Genomic DNA, 27,182 nt, shown 5'->3' on the forward strand with positions numbered 1-27,182 from the left:
CCTTCCATTCATTGTTATTGGGAACGTAAGATCTATCTCCAATAAGATGGAAGCTAGCCATGCTAACCCAGCAACAGAGGGAATACCAGAAGTCAGAGTAGCAACATGCTATCCACAGACATGGCCACATTGGAAGAGCTTCACCTGCTGTGAGCAGACAGGATTCAGGAGACAGAGACTGAACAGACTGCTGAAGAAGCTCAGTCCTGGACCCTGTGGAGGTGGAGGCTGGCTGAACTGGACAATGATGGACAAGCTGTCATCATCTATTTTCTTATGGACCTTTTTGCACTTTCTATACACTTTCTTACTTTTGTTTTCTTGATTCCTGCTGTGACTTCAATTTCATTGTACTTGTTACAATGACAATTAAGTTCTATTCTACTCTATTCTATTCTAAGCATTTGTTAAGTTTAGTGGGGAACAGACAGACTTGCTAAAGACTGCTGACTGATGTATCATCAGATCTGTAGTCATTTGTCTTGGAGACTTAAGTAAAGAGGAAAGTCCAGCCGTCAAAATCACCACCCACTGGTGAGTTTATCAGATGGTAGGAGGTTGCTTTAAAGATATGTTAAACCCAAGCACAAAGTGGTTGCAGTTTTTGGTTGAGAAACAAAAACCTAGGTGTGGAAGCGTTTGGAAGCTTTTGACTGTCTCAGTAAAGATCTGGAAAACTGCTCCAACATTCAAGCAGGCAACAAGACCTGGTTCTGACTCTTTAAGGAAGAGAACAGCTGACCAGAAATACTGTTGAGCAGTGGGGAAAATACTTCAAAGAACTCTTCACCCAACCAACCTATCACTTTAAGATGTCCTCTGGTATCCTTCGAAAGCCTTAATTTAAGTGAAGTGTATTGAAATAGTCCAGAAGTTCCAAACATGATGCCACAATTTTAGAGTCTAGACAGTATATCTTGGGATATCTTTTCTGACACATCCTTAAAAGTTGGTCAGAGATCTGGGACCTGGATCTGTATATGGACTGATAGACTTGAATGTTTGTTTCCCTTTTTTTTTTTTTTTTTTGTCTTAAAGGATATCAAAGTTGTTTTAGCCACTTTAAGTATTGTATAACAAAGCTCCCAAAATGATTTTATGATTTTCATAAACTGGATTTCAGGACACATTTGGGTTGAGGAAGGATTTTTTTTCTTTTTTTTTTTTTTTAGATTGAGTAGCTCTTATGCATTTTACAACATCGTAGTTTTCTTGGCTTTGTTGATCAGAAATCGCCAGCAGGCACTGGAGCAGTTTACAGCTGGGTGAGAAGCAGATGGGATGAAAGTCAGGAGGTTCGAGTATGAGGACCATTGTTTTCTGCTGGAAACACTGGATTGCTCCCTGCAGGTGGTGAATGTTGACTGTGTCAAACAAATGGACTGGTTCTCAGGCTCTTGTTCAATGGATCATCAAATGTCATAAGCTGATCTTGAAATTATGCTTACAAGTTTTGTCTTTCTTTGTTTTTTTGTTTTTTTTGAAGTTTTGTCCTCTGCAGGGTGGCTAGCTCAACCTTGAAAACAGACTAAGTTCAGACTTTGAGAGGAACCTGGAGAAGAAACTCTGCCTTGCATCATAAAATGAGGATGAGATAGTTTTGGTATTTGATTATTTTACCTCTTGGGTGTCTCTTTAGTGAGGTAATCGCGTGCTGTTAAATAAGCGATTACCAAAGCAGGGCACAAACAGTGAACTGCAACTCCTTGAATGTCAAGTGAAGTCAACTTAATAAAACCAACTTTAATGAGTGACTGGGGTGTGGTTGATTCTATAGACCTCAGAGACTAAATTCAGACCTGGGATAAAATATAAGATGAAAAGAGAACATTACGAGGACGTGTTAAACAGACAGAACAAGAAAGTGACACAAAGAGCCAGAGTTATCAAGAAGCAATCACCTCTGAGTTTATTGAAAAATGTGTCCATTGTACAGTCGCTGTTCAGGTTAGCTTACACTGCAAACTGCTTGTAGGCTGCTGTTTTACATGGGATGGCAAACTAGATCAATATCCATGTCAACACAGAGAGGGACTGGATAACTGGTCCAGAGCTTAAATAAATCTTTCATAGAAAGAATTTGATGCTAAACATCTAAAAGATGATTCACATTAAAAGATAGAGCATGGTTACATTACAAGAAGAAAGCCTCTCTTTCTCTTTGACTTATTTCAAGAGATCACAAGATCTTTATACTTTTTTCCACACAATGGTTGGAGGAATATCAAATGAACTCACTCTGATTTCACATCTGATCAAACATGGTTTGGGACGGAATAAATATAAGATGTGTAAAAGTTTGATCTGTTAATAACGAGTGATGCCAAGCCGTACAGTCATTGCTTCAGATTAGTTTCCAAACTGCAGGGAACAATGATTTTTCAAAGTGTGAGATATGTAAGCTGTAATTTCCAATCACTTTTTCTCTTTTGTTGAGCTGAGGTACATGAGGCAAAAGATTGATTAGATAGTGATTAGACTGTGATCACAACATCCATGTAAATATGCGTCTTCACATTACAACAGCATGCATCCTTTGCATTTTCCCCCCTCTCAAACCACTCTTTCCAAAAGTATGTCAACATCAATAGCTTTAAGTCTAATTCAAGATTAATTCCTGATTAGTTTTTTTTTCTTTAGTCAAAGTCATTCACAGTACAGTTTCAGACGTATATACACACAAAGAGTACATAACATTAGAACAGAGTCAGTCCCAAGCAGACAATTTACTGACAGTATCCTGCTATTTTGATTTGTTTATTCTTTACATGGGATATATCAATTTCTGATGACAAATATCCCCAAGCAGGTTTAATCTAAGTGCTTTTTAAAAATTCTTTTTTGTCCTCCTTACAATTTCTTGATAGGTTTAAAAGATTCTCAGTGCTAAAGATTTCTACACTAACATGAACAAAGGAGGGCTTTGTGTGAGGTGATAATACAGGTATCTTCAAACATACAGCTATAAGAAGAAAAAAAACACAATGTACGGGTTGAAAGTTAATCCACCCACTGCCTTATGTAAAAATACTGCATGCTGACCTCTTGCCTTAAGAGTCACGATGTTGTGAAACTTCCACTTCTGAGTACAACCGGAGGAAGCTGGTTGGCAGATGTTAAAAGAAAAGCGTTGTATGGCTGCAAGTGCAATGAGTAAGCACCAGTAACAAGTCTCTTAAATATCAACAAGTGTTTTTTTTGTTCTTTTCAAAAGAAATCTCATTTCATATTTTCAAAAAATGCATAGAAATGATTATTTACAGTGGTATCCCCATTCAAAGTTATTCATGTCATTACAACAAATGTTGTTATAGAAATGAAGTACAGTAGATTCTAAGTGATCATGAGTAAAAACATTAGAATCTGATAAAACACAAATACACACAACCAACTACCAAAAAGTACTTTTGCTGTGTGTCTTTCTAGTGTTTGAATGAACTTAAGTCTCCACTATAAAACAGATAAGTGCTGTAAAAGTATACGAATCCTTATTACAAAAGAATGTTGAACTGTGTGTCCTATAAGGGCTACACAGTGTTTGCATTGATGAGCATTTGTCAGAGTATCAGAAACACAGAGTGATTTATACATTTAAACATTCTAGCATATCACTGGAGTTAATATGTAAAAACAGACTAAACCTTATTTGCATTGTGCTGCATTTGTCTTGAGTATTGTCATTGTACCCTGGTAAGAAAATGTGCCAGCCACATTTTTCACAGTAGCACGGTCATTAGACCACACACATTTAGCACAGGAGATGGACTGGTTACACTGTCTGTGCTATTTCTGCCTGATCTGAGCGATCCAACGGCGATACAATGAGCTGTTTGTGTGCTGTTTACCACACCTGAGGTCAGAAAAGTAACCTTTGAGTAAGGAGAAGTTTAAGTCAGAGTGAAAATATTGCTTGTAACTGTCAGAAAAAACAGCAAAGATTCTCTCTTAAAAAAGTTTCAAAAAGCAATGCGATGACAGGTTGATATGAGATTTGATCTGATTTTAACTTGTATTCATACATTGATTTAAGACACCTAACCTGGAGAGCTGAGATTTTCAGTGAAGCTCTGTCTGTTTATATGAGTTGTGTGTTTTGTGGAATAGTCTTGTCTGATACACACCCTAAACCACTATTGAAACCAACATAAAATCAGTGTTTCCCAGCTCCACCATCCACCTGTATAAATGAAATGTTTTACTAGTAGACTAATAAAACCTGAAGTGAGAGGCATTATACTGCAGGGTTAATTGTGTTTGGTTTTCTTATACAGGTGTATTCTTTTGTTTGTCACTTTATGTGCATGTACAGGATGGGCCAGAAAGATTTACCCATTGTTTTCTCAGCACTATCCAAAAATCCTTGCAGACAAACATAACAAACATTAAACACAGTTTCTCTACTTAATTCTCTGTCACCAATAAGATTCACATCTCAATATGGCCACCCTTTGCCTTCATCATAGCCTGGAGACGACCTGGCACTGCCTGGCATGAGCGCTGCACTGTCTCTGCATTGAGTTTTGACCATGACTTCATCAGAGCTGTCTTCAAAGTGGTGACACTGCTGTGAGTGACTCTTGAGACCTCCCTCTCCAGGATAGACCAGATCGATAAGTCCATTGGATTGATGTCCAGACTTGACTGAGGCCACATGTTCTTGTCCCAGAAGCCAGGAAAATGCTGCTTGCACCAGGCCTGTGTGACATTGGATGTGTGAGCTGCTGCACCATCTTGTGTGAAGACATACTGGTTTCCAAACGCAGTGGTTCACCAAGGAAACACTTTTTCTTGAAGCATTTGAAGGTACACCTGGCTGTTCACTTTCACACCCTCCTGAATGAAGACCAAAGGAGACTTTGAGCCATCAGATGCAGCAGCAGCCCACACCATGACTCCAGCTGGCTTCTGACGACCAAAATGAGTTCTGCAGCCTTCAGGTAGGTGCTGTGCACTATGTGCATAAACCTTGTCATTTTGGGAATCAACCACTGCCTGAACGGTGAAGATCCTCTCATCAGACCAAACCAGGACTTCGTCTACGGCACTCTGGATCTCCTGCAGCATCAATTTCCCCCTGTCAAGCCGTTTTTTCTTAGAAGCGGCTGAAATCAGTTTCTGTGCTGCATTTTTAGTGCTTTCAGTCTGAGATCCTGTTTGGGGATTCTTCTCAGTGAAGTTCTTGAGATGTTCACTTCCTTTGCTGTTGCCCTCATGCTCCTGCGAGGATTCCTTTGGATTTCTCTTCCTCACCATCTCAACAACCCTTTTGGTCCAGACTGAACGTTTTCTTCCTGGGATTGGCTTGCTGGTGGTATTGCCAGTCTCCTTGTATCGTTTCACAACATTGTAGACAGTCTCATGACAAACAATCACCTTTTTCATGATTTACATTGTTGTCAGTCCAGCCTCCTTCAAGGCCACATTCTGGTCATGTTTACCCTTCGATGCCATACTCGACCATCATTAGGAGTAAACAAAGTAACTCAGGTACATCAAAAGCTATGCTTTTTAAGAGACACTATCCAAAATTTTAAGTTTCTAGGACAACAGCTGAGCAAACAAAATAGAGATGTACGGTGGGTAAATCTTTCTGGCCCACCCTGTATGAATCAGTGCACTTCAACATGTGTTATGTGTGAGTCCCTGCGTTGACCTCAGGAGGAATTATTAGTTGGCCTCACTCCAAAGCAGCTGCTAAATTTTATTTCTAACTTGTTCTGCGAAAAGAAAAACTGCTTTTTGTTATTCTCTTCCAGCAGTCCCATTTGCAATGGACCCATAACTCTGCTGTTTAGACTGACAAGGCAAAACTATGGCAGTCAGCTTTAAATCAGAATACCACTGACTGCAATGTGGAGAAAAGCTGTATCCTCAGTGCTGGATTTCCTCAGCGTGTTTCAAATGGCTGTGGCTCCTCGACGGGGTTGGTTCCATCAGAAACTTGTTCACTCCAATAGTTGCAGCGGCCAAAGGTGTCATCACAGGGGACGCCTGCCCCCTCATCTTGATCCAGGATGGGGAAAACATGATCAACCACCTCACACAGACCACCAAAGCTGAGAGAGACACACGAACACAAAGCAGCATTTATCGGCTTGAACTGCACAAAAAAAGGGTCAGACTTTATGAATGAAACCTTAACGAAGAATCAGCTTACGAGGAGATGCTGGTTTTGGCGTGCTCCTGAACTAGCTCTCCTTTGGGATTGACGGTAAAAATCCTGTTCAGAGGAACTCCCACCTCCTTGTAGGAGTACACATCCTGCTTACACACAAAATATACAGTCATTATATCAAAAGAATGACATTTTACAGAGAGAAAAAAATGTTCATCACAGAAATCTCACCGTGGCTCTGTTGCCGAAAGCAGCATAAAAAGGTTCAGTGTTCGGGTAAAAAAGGTGCTTTATGTCAGTGAGACACTCAATCTTAAACTTCTCAGGCTTCTTCTCAATCACCTCCCTACAAAACATAAATTTAAAACATCCAATGTGAAAGACGTCAAGGTTTAGTTTCTCTACTGTAGCTTTTCCATGACGCAGTATGGTATGCAACTATCATCTAAGTACAGAGACACACATATTACTGACCTGTGCAAGGCAGAGAAAAGGCTGCTGGGACTGAGTAGCACAGGGCCCATTGGTAGCATGGTTCCTCTCTCATTGACCCAGTGCAGGTAGCCTCGTGTCATATCAGCCATGCCGATGGCTCTGGCTGAGCAGTACATGAATTTATAGCCATTCCTGAGACATAGAGAGAAACAGAGTAAGTGTTCACTAGACTGATACATAAAAGCAAAGAAACATGGTAAGAAATTGAGATTAGAGGTGATAGTTGGACTATGAGAGCTGGGTTTTTTTTTTCTGTTTTTCGACTGTACTCAGACCAAAACCGTGCAGGTTGAAGGAAGCACTCACAGACTGACTTTGTGGTAGAGGCGTGCAATACCCTGGTGTGTCCAGTCTTTGCCCAGTGTGGGGAGGATGTGACCCAGTGTGTCTGACCTGAAGGCAACATCACATAATAAATACAGCGCTGCACTCCATCATCGTCAACCACCTTCAAATGTAAAACCTGACACCTGCTGGTCAAAATATGAGCTGCCTACTGTTGTGTGATACACAAGGAAATTTTCACTCTCTGAACTGAAAAAAAGGGATAAAAAGAGACAAAAAGTTGCTTTTTGTTACCTGGTGATTGTTCCATCAATATCTGAGATGACTATCTTGTCATCCCAGTTCCACAGGTAGATGGTGCCATGGCAACGGCAGGTTCCCTGATACTGTGTGGTCACACTGAACACCACCTCATTGGGACCCTCCTTTAGCTGCAAGCTCGCCTACAGACACACAGACACGCAGACAGTGTTTATCAATGAGCATAATGCATAAAAAGCTGCCCAGCCACACATGCTTAAAAAATTAACTCCTTGACTGCAAAAAGATTAAATATACTTCATATACAAACTCTTTTCTTTGATATTAAACTTAGTTTAACAAGGAGTTTTATACTGTCTTTACACTGTCTTGATACTTAGCCAAAATGTTGCAACAGATTATGTTTACCATATGTCAATATTTTGTAGTAACAGGGAACTGCCAGGAGCACCACATGTTGAGCTTTAAAGCTGAGTCTGGCTGAAGGGAACACTATGTATACACATTTGTTATTTAAGCAGAAATGCTGCTTTGCCAACATTCTTGCTTCACTGTAAACCATTTGCACAAAATGGCAGAGCTTGATTACTGTAAATCCATCTCACCCCGTCAAGGTCAAAACCAAGTGCAGAAATGCATACCAGCTGTTCTGGGGTGAGCCGGAGAGTCTTCTTATAGCAAATGTTGGATGAACTCATGAGGGGGTCAGACAGGCAAGACCCTGATGCCTGATTGGACAATCTATGATCTTCATCACTAGAGGATGACTCATCCTTGACTCTGATTAATCAAAGACAAACAGTTTGGTATAAGAACTTTTTGAAAATTTGAGTTTTGAGAAAAATGTGATTTAGGAGAAAGACAACAGTCCATAGTTTGTGTGGTGTTACCTGTTCACTGAAGACATGGGTAGTGAGCTCTCTACTTGGTCTCCACCTGCATCCATAGCTGATTCCTGTAGTGTACAAGGTCAGGGGTCACTGACTTAATAAAACAAAAATGTTTTATGAAGTTTGGTACTCTTGATGTGTTTTCTGTATACTTACAGATTTAGAGTCACTGTTCCTGCTCCTCCATGAAAACCACCAGCGTCCTCCTTTTTTTGGCATCTTGTCCTTCATGATGTTCTCCACTGAGGCCTGGAGACAATCATGCACATACAACTCAAAACTGACTGAAAGTGTAACACAAAACTGATGAAAATGAACTCAAAGCAAATCAACATTGAGAACACAACTAAATAAAGATTAAAGAACTCAATAAAAAGCACAGAGACCTACAACTCAAAATGTAAATTAAAAGAAAACATTTTACACCATTATGATTTATAACTGCCAAAATGAAGGCAGACATAGGTGAATTGCATGCAAGCAAACAACCCAAAACAAAACCTCAAGGGAAAAAACTGTTGACAAGTTGAAACTAGACAGCGATTGGGAAACTCATGGGAAAAAATGAGAATGAAATCAACAAAAGAAAAAGAAAGAGACAAGAAGGATACGTCAAGATGGATCAAACAAGGCTGTCAATGGATACAAAATTAACAAAAGAGAGACCAACTCATGCAAGGCCATCAATGCCAAGCAAAGTACTAAAACATCATACAGGCTGGGGAGGGCCGGAGCCAAAAAGACCAGGGAGGCAGTACGAGAAGAGGCCAAAAGCAGAAAACACATAACTCAAACACCAACACTTAGTACATGCAAACACGGAATGGATTATGGGAGAAGGAAATGTAAATGAAATCATAAAAAAATTAAGGGGGGGCAAGAACATTATTCATTGTTAGGAAACAGATTTTTTTATCATATGTCACTGTGTAATGTGTGGAGAAGCCTCTCTATGGGTGCTCATAAAGAGCCAATTGCAGTCACAGAGTCAATTATTAATAACACAGTCCACATGAATACAGTTTCTGTTTATCGCTAGTAAAAACCAGTACTGACTGTGCCTGAAAGAAACACTAAAACGCATCATCTCAAAGTGTTTCCATGACTTCATGAGAGGACTCTTACAAATGTTGAACAGTGAACCAGAGTGAAACATCACATTAAGCAAGTCATTTGCAAAATGCAAAAAGTGCGCAGGAGAAAGTGATGTGAGGGGTTGCAGAAGCCTGACAGACAACACACACACAACCTTGAAAATATAAGAAAACATACTTATATTCAAACTATAAAAATGTCATTTGACTTCTTCTGAAAGGCTCAGCGAGCTGTAAATAACCAGATTGCCTCTTGCAGCTCTGACATATTTTTGAACTACATTTAGATTTTCATTTTGTTGTCCCTATTGTTTAGAGACACCTTCCAAAAGATGATTCAACTCAAAAAAGGAGATTGAAATATACACTATTACTTAGAAGATAACTATTATGATAGTACTGAGGTATGCTTTCACTCTCCCACCTTTGAAAATTAACTTTGTTGATTTTATTTCACCCCATGATTCAGATTGTGCAGTCTGCTGAAAGATTGTTGAAAACTAAACATACAGTGCTGCTTGACTATCCTATTTTATCATCACCAGTATTTTGTGTATGTCATGTCAGATATATGTTTGTCAATTGCATGTACTAATTGAGTGGGATTTTTGGGATGAAAATTGGACTGCCATGACATTTATTGTGGGAGGGTTGCTAGAAGGAAACGCTTATTCTCAACTTTGTCAAGGAGCACTTGGGCAAGGGCCTTGTAAAAGTCCATCCTCTGGACAGACAATCCCAATATCATTTGGTCACAGTAGAAACTAACATGTTTGCAGAAAAGCCAGAAAAAAATAAAAAGCTAAGTCATATTCTAGATTGGCTCATTCAAAGCCCAGACCTTATTTTCCCAATTCAAATGTTGTGGCAAGATGCGAGAGATAGGGATGGGTACCGAATTAGGTACTTTTATAGGTCCCGACCGAATTCTGTCAAAAGTACCAAGTACCAATTCACATAAAATCAAAAGGTACCATGTTTAGGTACCGAAATGCATCCATGTGACTGTGAGGGAGTGGAAGAGTAGATAATTTTCCATGCTGGACATGAACACAGCATTGCAAGGAATAAAAAATAAACATACTGAGGAATAAATTTGGTTGAAGTGATGGCTGCAAAAGAAGGAGCTTTAAGCTACAAAGACAAGGGTTCACATACTTCTGCACATGATACATTTTTAGTTTTTGTGAAATAAACCACCTTTGTTGAATTTAATAATGAGAATGTATCTTTTTTTTGTATGTGTTTCCACTATCTGGAAGGTGTGCTTGACAAAATGGGTTTGGATCTGTGAGCAATCAGGTCATTTTAATGTTTTTAAGAGGGTTTAGAAACTTTCTAGCAGCACTGTAAATTCAGTGACAGAATATGATGCAGTCATGGATGAAAAGTAATAAAAAAGTGATTGAACACAAAATTATACAAAATTAAGAGAGTCTGTGCAGGTAATACTTGTTACCTTACTTCACACCTCAGTACCTTTCTACCTCTGATGCCAGATAAAAAAAACTACGACAGCACTGCTTTGTATATCACTGTGGTGTTCTTACCTGCGGCAGTGGTTTCTGATACACCTGCATGGCCAACATGACAGGAGCTGCTGTGTTCCAGTTGTAGTACCTACAATAAACAACAGAGGTCGCTATTAGTGCTTCTTCACACCTGAGCCATCTCTGGAAAACAAAACTGAAACATTTCTTTCTCAAAGATGATGTGACTGCTGTGACACTTATTTATTTCCTGGTGAGCTAAAAGGGGCAGAGAGTGATTTAAAGAATACATTTATAAGTTGTACTTTCACCAAATTGTCTTAAAAAGCAAATTGTTTGTCTTTTCATACAGTTAAAAAAAGAAAAACTAGCACATTATCCAGGCTAAATACTTTCTTCACTTTTTAAAAAATGTGAATCTCACATAGTGAATAAAGTACAGCAGCACATACTTGTTTCCTATCTTGACGACCAGGTTAGGATCATCAATAATGGAGGGGTTTTCAGAAAACTGCTGGTAGGAAACTGCTCTTTCCTGGAACTGTTCTGTTGCATAGAAAATACACACAAATAAAAAGATTACACACAGGCTAACAGGGATATGTTCAACAGGTAAAAGGTACATTTGTTTATTCATAACAGGTAACAAGTAACAAGTAAAACCTCTGTGAGTCATCACTGTCTCACACACTCCTCATCCTACCTCTCGTGATCTCTCTGTTGTCTGTGAGTCCTCCACATAAAGAAATGGCAACATGAGGCAGGTCCCCCATCTGGTCAGACAAACTGTCCACGCCGCTGTCCATCCCGCTGCTGCCCACTGACTGTGGGGACTGGTTAACGCTCCGCACTCCCATCATCATCTCTGAGTCCAGCCTCATGGAGCTGCTGCCTCCATCACTAAGGGGGGAGAGAGAGACCCTAACATTGCACTTCTTTCTGATGATGTTTTTGATTTTTATTATTAATCATCAATGTCTTAAAAGCTACAAACTCTCAACAGTAGAAGGTAATCTAGAGAAGATGCTGACATGTCACTGTATGTGTATTCACTTCCTGTATGCAGCCAATGGTCCTTTAACACATATTACTGTATAACTACATGTTTGTTCACAGAAAATCAAAGTCAAGAGTAAAGTCTCAAGCTGCTCTCCTGGATAACTTTTTGTACAAAAATAATTGTTTTAACTAGTCAGTCAAATACAGCCAAAGATACTCCTCTGAATTCCTTATAGGACCTAAGTGCTTAACACTACACCATGCATTAAACTCTATAAAATATCTCAGTACAGTAGGTATGGAGCGGTTTGAAGGCATGCACAAACAAATATGATCTGTGAATATATGCTCCTCAACTGAACCTTTTAGGGAAGTACAGAGCAGCAACTTCAGGCTCCAGCTCTGTAATGTCATCCAGGTAGATGCCATCTTCACCTAAGTGTTGGCTTCTCTTTTCTAATGAGAGACATGTGAACATAATTCAGCCAGGAGCAGACATAAATGATATTGCAACATTGGTGTTAAGAAAAGCCTCTGTATTATTTTTAGCAGAGAACTTCTACCTTTCTTCTTGGATGGTGAATCTGTTCTTCTGATTGGACTTCCTCTGTTTCTACCTTCATCCAAGTGATCAAGGAGCATCCTCTGAGATGCTGAGCCTGCTGTGATACTTTCCATCTCTGCACATAATGGCCCAACACTATCCACTGGAAAACAAAGCAAGGGGTCACAAACTCTTTCACTAAATACAAAGTAACGGGAATATATGATGAAAAGCAGTTTTGGTCTCATTCAAGTACCTTGCTCTCCTCCAAACCTCTCCCCAGTCTTTGTGTCCTTGTCTCCACACTGGGTAGTGGCCTCTCCTGGCTGGGGAGCATACAGAGCAAGAGACGGGGGTCCTGTGTCGTTGATGGCTCTGAAGTGGGTGCTGGTCGACACTGGGATGGAGACTGTTGTGGCTTGATCCTGTTTCTGGTGGGAAGTGAGGAAGGATGGCTGTGATAGAAACGGAGAAAGAAAACACATTTTCCAGTTAACGTTCAGAATTTTTAACTCATACTATCATTCTAATCAAGTTTCTAATATTATCACTTCTAAAAGTCTTTTCAATTATCCCGTGTTTCTTATTTTCAAAGAGCAGCATCTGTAATGCTTGTAAACATTAATATTAGCTGAGCTGCAAGAGGGACAATTTTCCATTTCATGGTTGGCTGTGTGTCCCTGACAAAGGACAGAACAACTGTTACTACTACTACTACCTTAGTATTTCCTAATGCTAAAAGCTCCCCCTAGTGGCTGACTACAGTAAAGCTGAAGCCTGGGCCACAGAGGAAAATTAAAATATATGTAACATTTGTTTTTCTGTCAGAGCAATTACTTCTTTAGTGCTGATTTATGTCCATGTGCTAAAATATCAAAGCAGTTTCATTTTAATTGGTTATTTGATTTGAAACATAATTGATTGACAGCTCTGTTGGTAAACGTGGTTCCTGAAACGTTCTGCACTAGAGCTGGTTAGAGCATAAACTCATGGTTTCTCTGTTTTCAATGCCTGGCAGATGCTGATTTAATTATAACCCTAAACAGTTACAGCCTCAGTTACATCTGTTAAAGTTTTTGCCAGACACTTAAAAAAACTTAATTGAATTAAACCCTTGTTAGACTTGTTTTGATTCAGCCAATTCAACACACTAAGACTAAACAAGGCTTACCCTATTCTTGGTCTACATAATATAGCCTAATTTCATAAGTCGAATCACTTTAAAATTTCCCATTGAGATAAAATCATTCTTAAATCAAATATATGATAAACTGAAGTCTTATTTTGTCTTTTCGTTTACTCAGCTCTCATTTTTGTTCATCATCTGGCAGCGATAACTTAGCTTAGTTAACTTTAATTCATAAACTTAGTGTACGAAGCGTTAATAGGCAGGCTTTCAACGTGATAACAAGCTAGCGCCAATAGTCCGGCAAGCTGTTTTCATTCTTCGTACAACAAAGGTTGCATCTATTTTGTTGTATTTCTCGCTCTATGACAAAAAAAGAAAACACCATCAAAATTCCACCGCGCCGCGCACCGCTCCGATTTTCAAACCCCACTGGTAGCAGCGCGCCACGCCGCTCAATCCAGGGGGGGCTGGCCCTCGGAGAGTCACATGCTCTCGTGTGAATAGTTATATCACACGATCACTATTCACTCCCGTAACTTTTGATATGTCAGTCTACAACCTTCTTGCCTGTATCCTTATAAAAAGGCTGTTTGGGGTCATACAGAATGTTGAACTTCTCTACTTCCACTTATTTACAACATGTTAAGGAGATTTACGCTCGAGAGTTCCTGCATTGTGTTTTATTTTGAATCTTCCTGGTCCTTCACACGGTGACTTCCTGACTAGTGCTTTCTTATCAACAGTGAATTTACGAGGTCTGGAAGCGGCCTCGCAGAAAATAGGCCTGAAGCGTATTTCTCGCGCCTGGGCGCGCGCCAGCGCTTTAGCAGCGCGTGCGGTGGAATTTACTTGTGCCTGTTCAACATACATGAGATTAAAAACCTGAATGAAATGTATAAGTACCTGTGCAGCCTGTGGCAGCTCCCCCCACGTCCACAGCATCTCAGGGTTGTCTTTGTTCTGATTGTTAAGCTCTGAGTCGCTCTTCGGTGTTGATGACCGGGAATCATCAGGACTACTAAAGAAGCCCAAACTTAAATTAGTTTAGATGGTAATCCCTATTAAACATTTCCTATTAATGCCTTGGTACCTTTAATATTCACATTAGATGTTAAAGAAAAAAAAGCAAGCATAGAGCACAAAATAAAAACCAAGGTAAAAAGCTTTCTAATGATTCCATGTTGGCATTGATTCATACAGCAAAATAATTATTCAGTGCATCAGAGAAGCTTAAATTAAAGGTGATACCTAATAGAGGAAGAGAAGTGAGAGGTCTGCTGAGGACAAGAGATGGACAGACCACATGGTGGAGGGATGGAGAGAGTCTCCCGAATCCCTTTACTACAGGCGGGAACAAGACACAGAAAAGATGGACAAAAACAAGAAAGATGGAGAGGCAAACAGAGAGTGACGGTGAATCAGATTAATATCTAGCGATTGTGAGCATTAAAGGTAAAGCACAATTTAAACAGACTAAAAGGCTACAGAAGAACTGAATACAAGGAGTTTAAAGAGAGTCGATTGAGCAGAAGAGAAGGCTATCTTAACATATTTATCCTAAAGTGTGTGTTTAGGTTGAAATACCTCTGTGAGTGGGTCCAGTCTGTGCTGGGGTGTGTGTTGGCTGTAGACCCCTGATCCCCAAACACAGGTCTGATGAACACACACACACACACACACACACACACACACACACACACACACACACACACACACACACACACAGTGCAGGGGTTATTAGTCATAAATACACACAGCTTATTTCACATCCTGCTCACATATGTAAAAACATTCCTCTTTGCTGTTCAGAATGTAAAATAGATTTCATGCTTATGATGCTTTTATGAATCAGAACGCTCAATTATTTGTTTACATCTACTTTGAAAAGCACATCAGAGAGACATCCTCAATCTGTTTCTAATCAGACATCATAAACAGCCTGATCAAGGAAAGCACCAAGCATGACCTTCAAGCTCTTGGGAATAACTTTCTGTTTGTGCTGCTTTTAGCTCTCATTAAAGACTTTCATGGTACAAAGCAGCTAATCAAATCGTTAGACACCGCACGGATCTCTTTTGCTTTGCAAGCTATAAAGGGCTAACAGTATTTATTTCTGTCTATTGCCTTTCAGGAGCTTCAAGCAGAGACACATTCTTACGTGTCTTTAGGGGGTTTTAGGAATTTTCCCACTCTTCTAATGTGGGACAGTTTCCTAAAATGCATTCGAACCCCTGCAGTCAGGATTCACTGTGAGTCGTTATTTCAAAGAGACTATCGTGGGAACAGGATGAATCCCTGGAGAGTGTCCTAGAAACAAATTCATTTTCCAAGAACTTACCAAACATACGTGCTTCACACACATGCAGGCTCTGGCATTATTCTTTACCTCTAGGTAGTTTACTTGAACCAATAAATTATTTTGAGTGAGGTTTTTTTTTTTTTTTTCAAGAAAACAGTTTTCTTCTGAAGGAGGGAATATTTATGGTAATGCCACATGGAAAATATCTGTACATAATTCTTTCAGTATCCTCAGCTCCTCTTACTGATTCATGATGGACTGCCAGAAAAAAAAGACCTTTGAAAGAACGGTTAAGATGATGGATTATGGACTTTCTGATTGACAAAATTTAGAGGGTGTCTGAAAAACTCCTTAATCATTTCCACTGGTTCACCACAAGGGGGTGTCCTTTCCCCCTCTTCTTCATTATGTCTACTGATGCACTGGAGAGCAGCTACCTGGCCAGATTTTCCAATGACAAGGTATTGTTGTCCCTCTTCCAAGGTCCAGTGTTCGACCATAAGACAGCTCTCCCAGTTTTTCTTCCTTGTCAAGACAAATTTTTGGAATTGAATGTCTCAAAAACCAAGGAACTCAATTTTAAATGTAAAAAGATGCCACTGTGCTTGCAGCTTAGTGGAAGTGGATTGTTCTTTGGGGAAAATAGACGTGCTTTAATGCCTCTAATGACCCTATATGAGATGTTTAAGATATATAGTGATCAGCATGTTTCATTTAAGTAAGTTTAAGTAAGTGCTGAGATGTTTTCCGTATATGTTGGCATATCCATCCACAGAGCCTCTCACACAGCACGGCTAAAAATGAACTCATTCTAGTTTGAGCACAAACAGAAAGTCCTCATTTTCAGAGCTGTGTTTGTTCTTGTTCTACTGATTCACATGGTGCTTATGCACAAGCTCTGTTTCGAATAGCTGGAAAACCAATCTCACACTCATTTCAGCAAGACAAACAGTAGATAACTGTCTCCTGCTTCAGGCAACAAGGAGTCATTGGCATTGCTTCACCTTATTCGCAAACAACACTGTGACTGCTGACGAAAGCTGTTTACCACAGGAGCAGAATAGACTGACTTCCAATAACCTCTCTCTCATTCACAGAGAAGAATTCACTCACACACACACACACACACACACACACACACACACACACACACACACACATACACACACACACACAAACACAAACACAAACACATACAATGCAAGAAATTGACACCATCCAGCCGTCAGCTTAGAAATACTGGAAGTGCTGAGGTATTTTCTTAGCTCTCATACCTGAAAGACCAAAAATATCTCAAAGTCTACAATTTAAGGGCACACACCTGCTGCTGTCCCCGTCCTTTTCCTCATCTGAGCTCAAGTCAATGGTAAACATGTCCTCCTCATCCGAGAACTCTTCTCCACTCTCCTCTCTCCTCCCCCCTCCTCCACCTGCATCTGGCCGTGCCTTCCTCCTCCTCTTCCTCCTCTTCTTGTTCATCCCGCTGTCACTTTGCTGAGGTCCCAGGGTCTGGACAGGGAGCGAACCACATGGGATTGTGTCTGTGTAATGAGATAGAACAGTGAGACAACCATCCCTAAAAAGGAAAAGGGGTTTTTTATTAACCTGAAATTCTTTTTATTTTCTTTTTGTTTTTGAACATGGCCTACCGTGGTGACGTGCAGCGCCCCGGCCCAGCTGGGACCCCATTAACTGCTCTCCTATTGACATGATGGGTGAGGTGGCGAGGTAGGACGGAACCACTTCCTGTTAACGGAGGAGAACAACTTCACAATTAAGGTTATTCACATAAAAGATGTTTTAAAAGGTGGTCCTATTCATGTTTAAAGTGGAACTAATTAAACTCAAGTTACAAATTGTATTGATTATTATTCTTCAGATCTGCAAGTTAGATTATGTTAATCATGTGCACCATCTAAGTTTAGCCTCCTAGCATACCCAAATGGGCCAATCAAAACACACACTTAGGCTAATATGAGCATTTTAGCCTAAAAGGTATTCATGCTCAGCTGTAACATTAGAAATATGACATTTTTTATCTCAGTTGTAAGATGAAAACTGAGTATCAGCACCACAAATACCCTTCATCCTGACTGGACAACTGAAGCTGTGCTATGACTTGAGACTATAGACTGTAAAAAAAAAAAAAAAAAAAAGATGGACGCCCTCTTGCTCTGCTCAAAGTGAGTTCGCCATAAAAACTGCTCCCCCTGGTGGCTGTCTGCAGTATAGGTCAAAAAATCCATCTCCCCACTCATTCCAGATGGGCTGTGGTCAAACTTTAAAAAATTAATACACCTCGTAGAAATGTTTCTCAGGTCTGCTTGTTGTTGTGATTTGAAGATATCATTTGCTTGTCTTGTACTCAAGTCCTCTATTTTTTTAAATGTTTCGTTTTCATTAGTTTTAAGAGGTTAAAAATGAGGTTTTACATCACGTTTAACTATGATTGACAGCTGCTGTTCTGGTGTTTTTTTTTTAGGGATTGTATAAGAGTGAAGAAGTGATTAGACTCTCGAAAGAAAAAAAATATCATGTTTGTCACCCAGCTCCACTTAGATTCTCCCAGAATCTCTCACAGTCTCTACTGCGCAGACTCTGGCTGCACAACTGCTGCCAATGGCTGCGCATGTGATAAGAGTAAATGGCGGAGCCGCACTGTCCACTCTATAGAGTCTATGGTTGAGACCTTGCAATGTGACTAAAATACAGATATTCCTTGGTAAAGTTCCAAGAAATCCAGAGTAGCTGAACATAATTTGAATTTCACTGATTGATGACTCAGAAAAGCTTTTCTGTGTGTGTGTTTTCTTAATCTGGTGAGAATTTGGTTTTGAGCTCAGATTAGGAAAATCACACAGCTTGGCCTGCCTCACTCACTCCCCAACCAAAATGACTGCCAAAGAGAGACATACTTCAAAGACACACACACACACACACACACACACACACACACACACACACACACACACACACACACACACACACACACGTAGAGATGAAGAGAGGGAAGGGGGGAAGATAAAGAGATGATCTGAACAGTGCAAGCTAACACATGCCCTGCACAGCACGTGTCTTTTGCACAGTCCAGCACAGCCCCATTCATTTTAATGGGAGAGAAAAGGAGGCAGGTCATCTACTCAGAGCTCCAGCTTTACTGTAAACATCCACGGCCCAGTTCATTATGTTTGAATACTTCAGTCTAGATCTATTGTGATTTAGTTCACAGATCCTTTTGATGTTATTCCTGACTTGACCTGCATTCACAGAGTATGTCAACTATGGCCCTGTAATAAATAGACACTTCACAGAGAACAAGTAAAACAGCAAACACTTCTTCACATGGTGCAACTAAATACTACAGGTCACATGAGATTGGTCACACTGATCTGACAGGTGATTTACAACCAAAAGATGAAACAACACGTTCAACTCCCCTGTTTTTCTCTGTCAAGGCCATTAAACATAACCACATTGAGGTTAATTACACATACATACATAGGTGCAAGATCTATGATTTACTGGGAAACAAGCTTCAACAGATCCTCAGAAAATATGACTCTACAGCCAGAGGAAAAAAATAAAGAGATGAAAGGTTGATTGGTTGAGAGAGAGGCAGAGGAAACTGGGCTCAGTGCCAAGTAGTTGTTGAAAAATGTAGTTAATCTTTGTTTTTTTTTTATCACAATGAGGCCAGTCAGGTTGTAATGTCAGTAAAAATGCTGACGAAACAGAAACAAAGCTCGTCCTATAAAAATCATTAAACTACTATATCCTGCAGTGTTTATATGTTTACATGTAGAAATAAACACTGTGTTTTACTGCTGTACAGCATGTGCTGTATGTGTTATCAGTCCATTCATGCCTCTGTTCCCTGTGTTCGTCCTTTTCCTCCTTCAGCCAGTATTTCCATCTGACCCCTTTTACTGCCTCCTTGTCTGAATGCACAGCACATAGATCAGTGACAGTCAGTTCCTGTTTGCAGTCTGTGTGCGACAGACTGTAGATGAGGATGAATTTGGCAGAGCTATAAATAGCCTGTGGTGCTTTTCCCCTCTGTGGAGGGAGAGTTGGGTCAAGGAGGGGATTTAAAAAGAGGCCCAAACACTTTGACAGGCGAGTCAAACAGAATAAGCACTCAAATCTCAGATTTTGTGTTTGAATTTGATAAATCTCCTAGGGATTATTTATTTTTAGATACAATACTGTTTTGGAAACCGTACAACCTTATGCTGCATTCTTAGGTACAAAAAGCTTCTCCAATTTTGACAAATTAAATAATGAAAGCAGAATAAAACTAATGTAATCCTGTGGATTAGAAGCTCAAGGGTATTTTCCTCCCAAATCCAGACTGGAGACTTATTTAGTTCTCACCACGATTACCACTCCTTCTTTCTGTAGCATCCTTCAACTCTCACCAGCGCCCTCCATTTAATCACCCCTGCATCTTGCCATGAATCCTCCCCTATCACTTTACACAATCAGTTGTCAAAACAGAAGGAAATGTTCCTTGGCCAGATTAGTTTCTGCTATATTTACACTTGTTCAGAGCAAACTGCCATGTAACATGATCTAGTAAGGAAAGATGCAAAGCAAGGACTTGAGTACTGTGTAAAACAGCACATTATTGTGATACATATTTGGCAGATAAGTGCTTTATAAGTAGTTTTTCCAAACCCTAAGAACAAATTGATTATCCTCCCTGCTCTGACAAAGTATTGACAAAGTAAGTATTAACAGCAGGCTGTTCCTTTATGCAGGGCAGCATTGTGTGAAGAGCAAAAAGGGTGAAATATTCAATGTTTTAGTTTTAATCAGCGATTTCAAACAAATCTCTGCACACACAGCATCAACTCTTAGATGTAATTTTTCAACACTTAATCTAGTTCTTGCTTCTGAAGATACCAACTGGACTGTGAACAGCTGATGCAAAGGATAAACTCTGACCCTTGGTAGTGATAAAGGCTGTGCCAGTCACACGCACATTTATGAACAGTGAAAAGAAAAAAATAATAATTAAATAACTAAAGCATAGGAAGACAGTATCAAACAATACATGACCTAGTTATGGTGATCCAACAGCCTACGAAGTTTGTCTGTGTGTACTGCCTGATCTGTCTCTCCTCGTGTTTTATTTCCAGGAAACTTAAGTCATGCTGGTACACAGGATGCCACTCAAGGACAGACTCTTCTGTTCCTTTCTGATGTCCAGCTTGTATTTCTGCCGATGCGCTTCGGTCCACACTGACTCTCAGATCACCACATTGATATGTCGTGTTTCCTCTTTGAGACAGCGCTGTTAGAAACTGGTTCTTTGTCATTTCATTGATAAACCATCTTATAATAACAGTGATTAAAGTTTAAATTCCACCACTTTTTTTCTGACTCTGCCTTTTTTTTAGGACCAATACACTTACCCATGGTCCCTATACTTATTTCTGCATTATTTCTTGCTCGGGAGCTTAATCTTTAATGAAGTTGCTTATCGAAACAGGAGCTTGCATTGCAAGGTTATTTCTCAGATTTGAAGCATTTGTGAATTTTAACACACGGAGAGTTCACTTTTTTGTCTACCCTCTGGTGTCTACATAAATAAAAAAGCTATCGTACACGACCTATTTCCCAGAGCTGCTACATCTATCACATAAAGAAAGTTATACAAGCTTTTAAGCTGAACTTGCTGAGTCATATTTCATCTTCTTACATTAAAGCATGTCTTAATCAATTATCTGTCAATGTAAATGGTTTTGTTTTAGTCCAGCTCACTGTAACAGTATGGTTATAACAAGTAATTCACTGTAAAGTAGATTTTGAAGCCTCCTCCAGCAGCTGTTTGGCAGCACATAATCTCATAAATCTCATGTAACATCTCAGACTGCGGTAGAGGAGGGGCACATTTCTGCCTTCTTTGGGCTTGTCTTGGCAGGAAAACTACTAAAATCTCAATGTGTATTTGTAGTAAGTGAAGATGTCTGTCTCAGCTGTCACATTTCAGATGGTGTGTGTTCCCGGTCCTATTTAAACGCAGCCAGTGCTTTAGTCATGTATGTCAGCTATGTAGTGAGTGTGACCTATATTTGTGTGTGTTTACAAAGTCAGAGCTTCGGCACTGTCAAACGTAACTCACCAGCGTGTTCTCGGTCTCTTTGACGAAGAAGGCCTCACCATTCTCCCCCAGCTTCATGTGCAAACTCACCGGCTCTCCATTAATTTCTATGTCCACCTGCAGCACACAGAAAAAAAGCTTTTAATGTTTTTTTTCTCCTCTTCTTAATCTTAGCTGATCGGTCACCTGATAAAAGATAATCTAACTAGTAAAGATGGTCACAAGAACATCATTGAGGATTATCTGACGGGTGCATGTTGTGTTTTCTGATTTCTGCTGCTTTATTGTTTATCGTCACCTCTGCTTGTTGTGCTGTTTAAAGGAAACATGCCGCAGCCTTAGATTATAGAGCAGTAAAAAAGTGAGTGCATGGGGATGGGGACGCCCTGTAATCTTACCACTTTCTCACGGGACCGCAGCACACCCATCTTGCCGAAGCGGACGTGGAAGGGGGAGCACTGCAGGGAGCCATCGGGCTGTTTCACCACGATGACATCTATACATCCAGACAGTGTTGCAGGGTTGAGACCCCTGTATAGCTCCTTGACTTGCACGAACACCTGACCCGCCAACTGACCCACATAGTTCATGGTCTGTAACTGGAAGCAAACAGAAGAGAAGAGAGGAAGAGAAAGAGAGTTGTTTATTACTTTCCTGCAAAAAAACTCTCTACCTGTCTTCTCTTTTCAAATTTTTATTTTGCATCTCAGTTATTTGGCTTCAACTTTAGAAAAAACACATTTGCTGCTGTACTTTGTTTCAGTGCACGGATGTAAAAACATTCTGCATTTCTGTTAAAAGCTAAACCAACATCCAAAATCAAACTTCTGATTCTCTCTGTGAAGCAAATCCACCCCATCAGGGATGAGTGTAATCGTGTGGTGCGATGCCAGTCTCTCTGATTTATAGCCTCTAATGCTCTCAGTTTATTTTGCCAAACATGGCCTCAGAGAGACACACAGACAGAGGACATTTATTATTCACAAAATGGGTGGTTGTTGGTACCATGTACAGACAGAGAGCAGAGGGAGAGGTAAAAAAAATATTCTGAGGATGAACCTGTTGTACGATGCAAACCAATCAGCTATTTGTTGAATCACACCAAACCTGTGTCAGTAAAACTCCTGTAACAAGTTTTCCTGGTTATGAAAACATAACCATTCCTCCACATAACTACACAAAACCATTCCTGAAAATGAATATTATTTCTATATACAGGAGCTTTTTTAAATGCCTGACACTGCTGTTAATATTTGTTGTTTTTCGTCTCTTTTCCGTTGATATTTGTAGTGGATCATTACTTTGTTTGGCTCATTTGTTGGTCATGAACACCAAACTTTTTGTGGCTTCAGTGATATTTTTACTATTTTTTCTCCTGTGTTTGTCTGGAGATCTTATATGTAACCATGGCTGCATTGTTTACATGTGAACTCGGCTGTTTGCCACCTGTAGCATGTCAATGCTAACTGGTGTAAGGCCTGATGTTTCCCACAAGGTGAGAAGAAGGAGGTGAGGACGACGTGCAGGTTCTCAGGTGTGAGCTAAGAAGTGACGACATGGACCTGTCCTTCCATCCAACCTTATTGAGAACATAAGATCAATCTCCAATAAAAGATTCATTCAATTAAAGATTCGTTCAATGAAAGAAGAATAGAGCTAGCTGTGCAAACTAGGGCTGCACGATTATCGCAATCGCAATGTCAGCACATGCAATTCAGATTTTACTCCATGATAACCAAGCAAGTCTGTAGACTCATCATGACACAACTTTTTTTATTAAATCGCAAGCACAATCGCAATCGCAATATTGTCCACCTGATCGCAAATCGCACCTTTTCCCCAAATCGTGCAGCACTAGTGCAAACCCAGCAACAGAGGGAATACCAGAAGTCAGAGTAGCATCATGCTATTCACCGACATGGCTAACAGAGCTAACATCATACACCAACACCATGTTGGAAGAGCTTCACCTGCTGTGAGCAGACAGGATCCAGGAGACAGAGATGGAGCATGACTGAAGAAGCTCAGTCCTGGACCCTGTGGAGGTGGAGGCTGGCTGAACTGGAGAATGATGGACAAGCTGTCATCATCTATTTTCTTATGGACCTTTTTGCACTTTCAATACACTTTCTTACTTTTGTTTATTCTTGATTGCTGCTTTGACTTCAATTTCTCTATTCTATTCTATTCTATTCTATTCTATTCTATTCTATTCTATTCTATTAGAGCTGTACTTAGTAGTGCTAAAATGAAACACAAGAGTAGCTTTCATTGATGAATCTGCTGTTTGTGATAGGCCTATATAGGCTTTTCATGAGTGAAGGTAGTATCAAACTAATTCATAAGAATCTAATGAGCAGCTTGGATAGATTAGAGGGATTTGAGAGATAAAACAGTATAGAGAGGAAAAATAGGGAAGAGTTTCAGGAAGTAAGAAAGATTCAGGTACTAAGACTGTGACAAAATGTTCTGCATTTTCACCACCTGTTTGTGCTGACTCAGAAAATGTCATCCAACACACACACACACATTGTTAGAGCCTGCCAAACAGATGGCCCGTTTTTCTGGCAAGCCATGTAAGAACCTCTAATGACGGGGATGATTTGTTAGCGTCCACTCCTGTGAATCTCAGATTAGGGCTCCTCTGTTTTAATGACCAGGCATCTGACCCATGTGAAACTTGTTCTGACCAGCCTGCTATAACAACACGTAACACAGCAACTACACTGTTTGTGCAACCAGACAGAGCCTCATTGTAGCTGTGCTGGAATCAAATTACACAAATGTCATGGAATAAACTAACAGTGCTGCTGTAAAAACATGCTGAACTTCAATTCCTACTTAAAATTATATCAACTGGACACGAGAAGAGACACATTTCAATATGATGACACCAGGACTCTTCCTACTTAAAATACTTTCTACTTCAGAATAAAGCTGCTCAGAGTAAAAGCCTGTGGATTATCTGAGACATTATTTTTAGTCCTTTTGTGTTGAATAAAACTGTTGATTTCTCTACAAATGTACGAGCAGAGATCTAAGACAAGGGTATCTCAAAACTAAAAATAAAAAAGAGCCCCTGCTTGAAGCAACTGTTGTGAAGAATGTAGCAACTCAAATGACCCTTTCACCAGTGCTAGTGTGACTATTTGCTCAAAAACCAGGAGTGGGACTGTGTGAAACAGTTACATAATGATTTTAACCTTTTGTCCCACTTGTCCTTTTGAGCACATGGTGTCACAAACACACACGCTTAAAAATCATTCTCTGGGACAGACCTAATATCACTGTCAACATTGACCATGTGTAGACCATTTTCACACACACACACACACACACACACACACACACACACACACACACACACACACACACACACACACACACACACAACCAAAGCCTTGCCCACTCTTCTGAGAAATCTCAGTGTGGTAGCCAATCACAACGCTTCCCCATTATGTAATAAACCCAATCATGAGTCAACTCTGTGGGTCATTCAGTGCCATGCTATAAATGTTTTTATCAGTATTGTGCAAATGTTAAAGATATTTCTGAAAAGCTGCTGTTGTGATATCAACATAAATCCTGCTGTGAACCACCAAACATCATGGGGCTTTTTTTGTAAAACGTAAAGACCAAAAACTCTAGTGTCAGTGTCAGCTCAGCACACAGGGTGATACCAGCAAACACAAACAGAGAGGCGGACAGAGGTGACAGAGAGGCTGAGGGATTAACAGACAGATAATGATGTGAAGGATTATCCAATTATATTTAATATTACAGGACCAGCAGTGTGGTCCGCTGGGACTGTTAATGACTGATTTCAATATCTCCCACTGATAATGAATGCAACAACACAGATCTGTTTTCTTAATGCAACCTTATCACATATTCTTTCTGAATGAACTACATGAGGGAGAAAGGAAATACTATTTTACTGAGGTGAAATCTATGCTTGCATTGAAGCTGGGAGACAACTAAAATAGACGAAAACAGAAAGGCAACAGACCTATAAAACGAAAATAGTACTTGTATGATCATGTATGATCATGTATGTAGTCTGCCTTGTGGCCTGTGAGGCGGCATGTAAACATCTGCACACGGGGTGAGGCTCTGCAGTCTGTACCGCAGCTCGGTCCTCGTTCATTCATCTGCACATTACAACCGATGTGAACAACCCGCAAACATAAACAGGTAGGAGGACGCTCAAACCGAAATATGAGGTAATTATTGCATTTCGTTTAAACTGTAAGTGTATTATTTTCCTTACGCGGGGTTATTGTAGCCTATGGTCCAGCAGTGCTACTTACATTATTTAGAATTTCGCTTTTCGTTCGGAGGTATATCCACCATCCAAATGTTTACACCAACAGTTTACAGTTTTAGTCCGCGACGTGTCGGTCCTACAATCACATACTGTCGATAGATCCTTCTTCACATCTGATCTTGAATGTTGTGCTCAAGGGTGCTTCGCTATTTAAACCAGAACTGAAATATTCCTCCCACTACCACCGGACCGCAGTGACAGACGCAGCTGATTGGCTGAGCAGGAGCTGACGTCACCGATTGTTGACTAAAATTTCCCTCTTAAAATGAGATTTGTTGATATTATCTCTCTGGTGGTTTTATGCCTTTACTCTGTTTAATTCTAATCATATTAGGTTCCTGTTGTCTTACAGCATGTGCTGTCAATCACCGCTTTTCCAAACTATTTGTGCAGCCTACTAATTGTGGCAGTCACATTTAAAATTTATGTTTTTCTTTTTATGTGTATTTATCAAAAACCTTGTTTTTATTATGTTATGACAGCATTATTTATCCTCTTAAAGACTGACACTTGTCAGTTTTGTGGTTTTAAATTTAGCTAATCAGGTAGACACCAACACTGACTGTTTGACCTGTGAAGTCTGACCTCTGGGGAAAAAACTACAGGGTGTGAAAACGAAAATGGGCTATTCAAATAGCGTTAAGCCTCATTTAAAACACCTAATAACCCTTAGTTAATATGTTTCAAACTTGAGAATATTATACTTATTTATAATAACTGCAAATTACTTACAATAGAGATTCATTGAGGGCTACTTGAATTTCCTTCTTTTTTTCTCTCTTTATGGTGTATTTCTTATTAAAACTTGTGATTGATCTTTTCGAAGTGTAGTAGTGTTAGACAATATAAAGGATGCCTGGTACAAAGTTCATATAATTCTGTGATCTGAGATGCTGTATTGGTACTGCAAAGCTGCAGAACAGAGCAGCTTCTCTGATGTTTTATTTTATCTGTGTTTCATATGGGTCATTTTGATTTTGGAAATTTTTATCGTTCTAGAAAAAGATAGATAGATAGATAGATAGATAGATAGATAGATAGATAGATAGATAGATAGATAGATAGATAGATAGATAGATAGATAGATAGATAGATAGATGTTTCAGTATTTAAGATCAGAGCTAGCAATCATCAGATGTGTCACCTTA

The 27,182-nt window shown here is 39.8% G+C and overlaps 1 protein-coding gene across 3 annotated transcripts; it reads right to left on the bottom strand.

Moving 5' to 3' along the window:
* Positions 1-1,904: 1,904 nt before the first annotated feature.
* Positions 1,905-26,196, bottom strand: lpin1a (lipin 1a). 3 transcript variants are annotated; one of them, XM_074665935.1, is made up of 24 exons: positions 26,018-26,196; positions 22,106-22,306; positions 21,729-21,824; positions 17,251-17,347; positions 16,923-17,142; positions 14,887-14,955; positions 14,551-14,643; positions 14,206-14,320; positions 12,430-12,628; positions 12,193-12,336; positions 11,992-12,085; positions 11,334-11,530; positions 11,083-11,176; positions 10,691-10,760; positions 8,762-8,848; positions 8,203-8,295; positions 8,047-8,111; positions 7,798-7,936; positions 7,190-7,338; positions 6,917-7,003; positions 6,590-6,742; positions 6,347-6,461; positions 6,158-6,261; positions 1,905-6,056 (listed from the first exon to the last, which is right to left on the bottom strand). In XM_074665935.1, the coding sequence occupies exons 2-24, from the start codon at positions 22,295-22,297 to the stop codon at positions 5,888-5,890; spliced, it is 2,841 nt and encodes a 946-aa protein (XP_074522036.1). In that variant the 5' UTR covers positions 22,298-22,306; positions 26,018-26,196; the 3' UTR covers positions 1,905-5,887. The 3 variants fall into 3 exon arrangements, with proteins under 3 accessions (XP_074522036.1, XP_074522034.1, XP_074522035.1); XM_074665933.1 differs by having other exon boundaries at positions 14,551-14,646; XM_074665934.1 differs by lacking the exon at positions 14,551-14,643.
* Between the last annotated feature and the right edge of the window lie 986 nt (positions 26,197-27,182).

This window comes from Halichoeres trimaculatus, unplaced genomic scaffold (genome assembly GCF_033239565.1).
Source record: "Halichoeres trimaculatus isolate MK-OKI-2021-1 unplaced genomic scaffold, fHalTri1.1 fHalTri1_scaffold_3, whole genome shotgun sequence".
Lineage (NCBI taxonomy): Eukaryota > Metazoa > Chordata > Actinopteri > Labriformes > Labridae > Halichoeres > Halichoeres trimaculatus.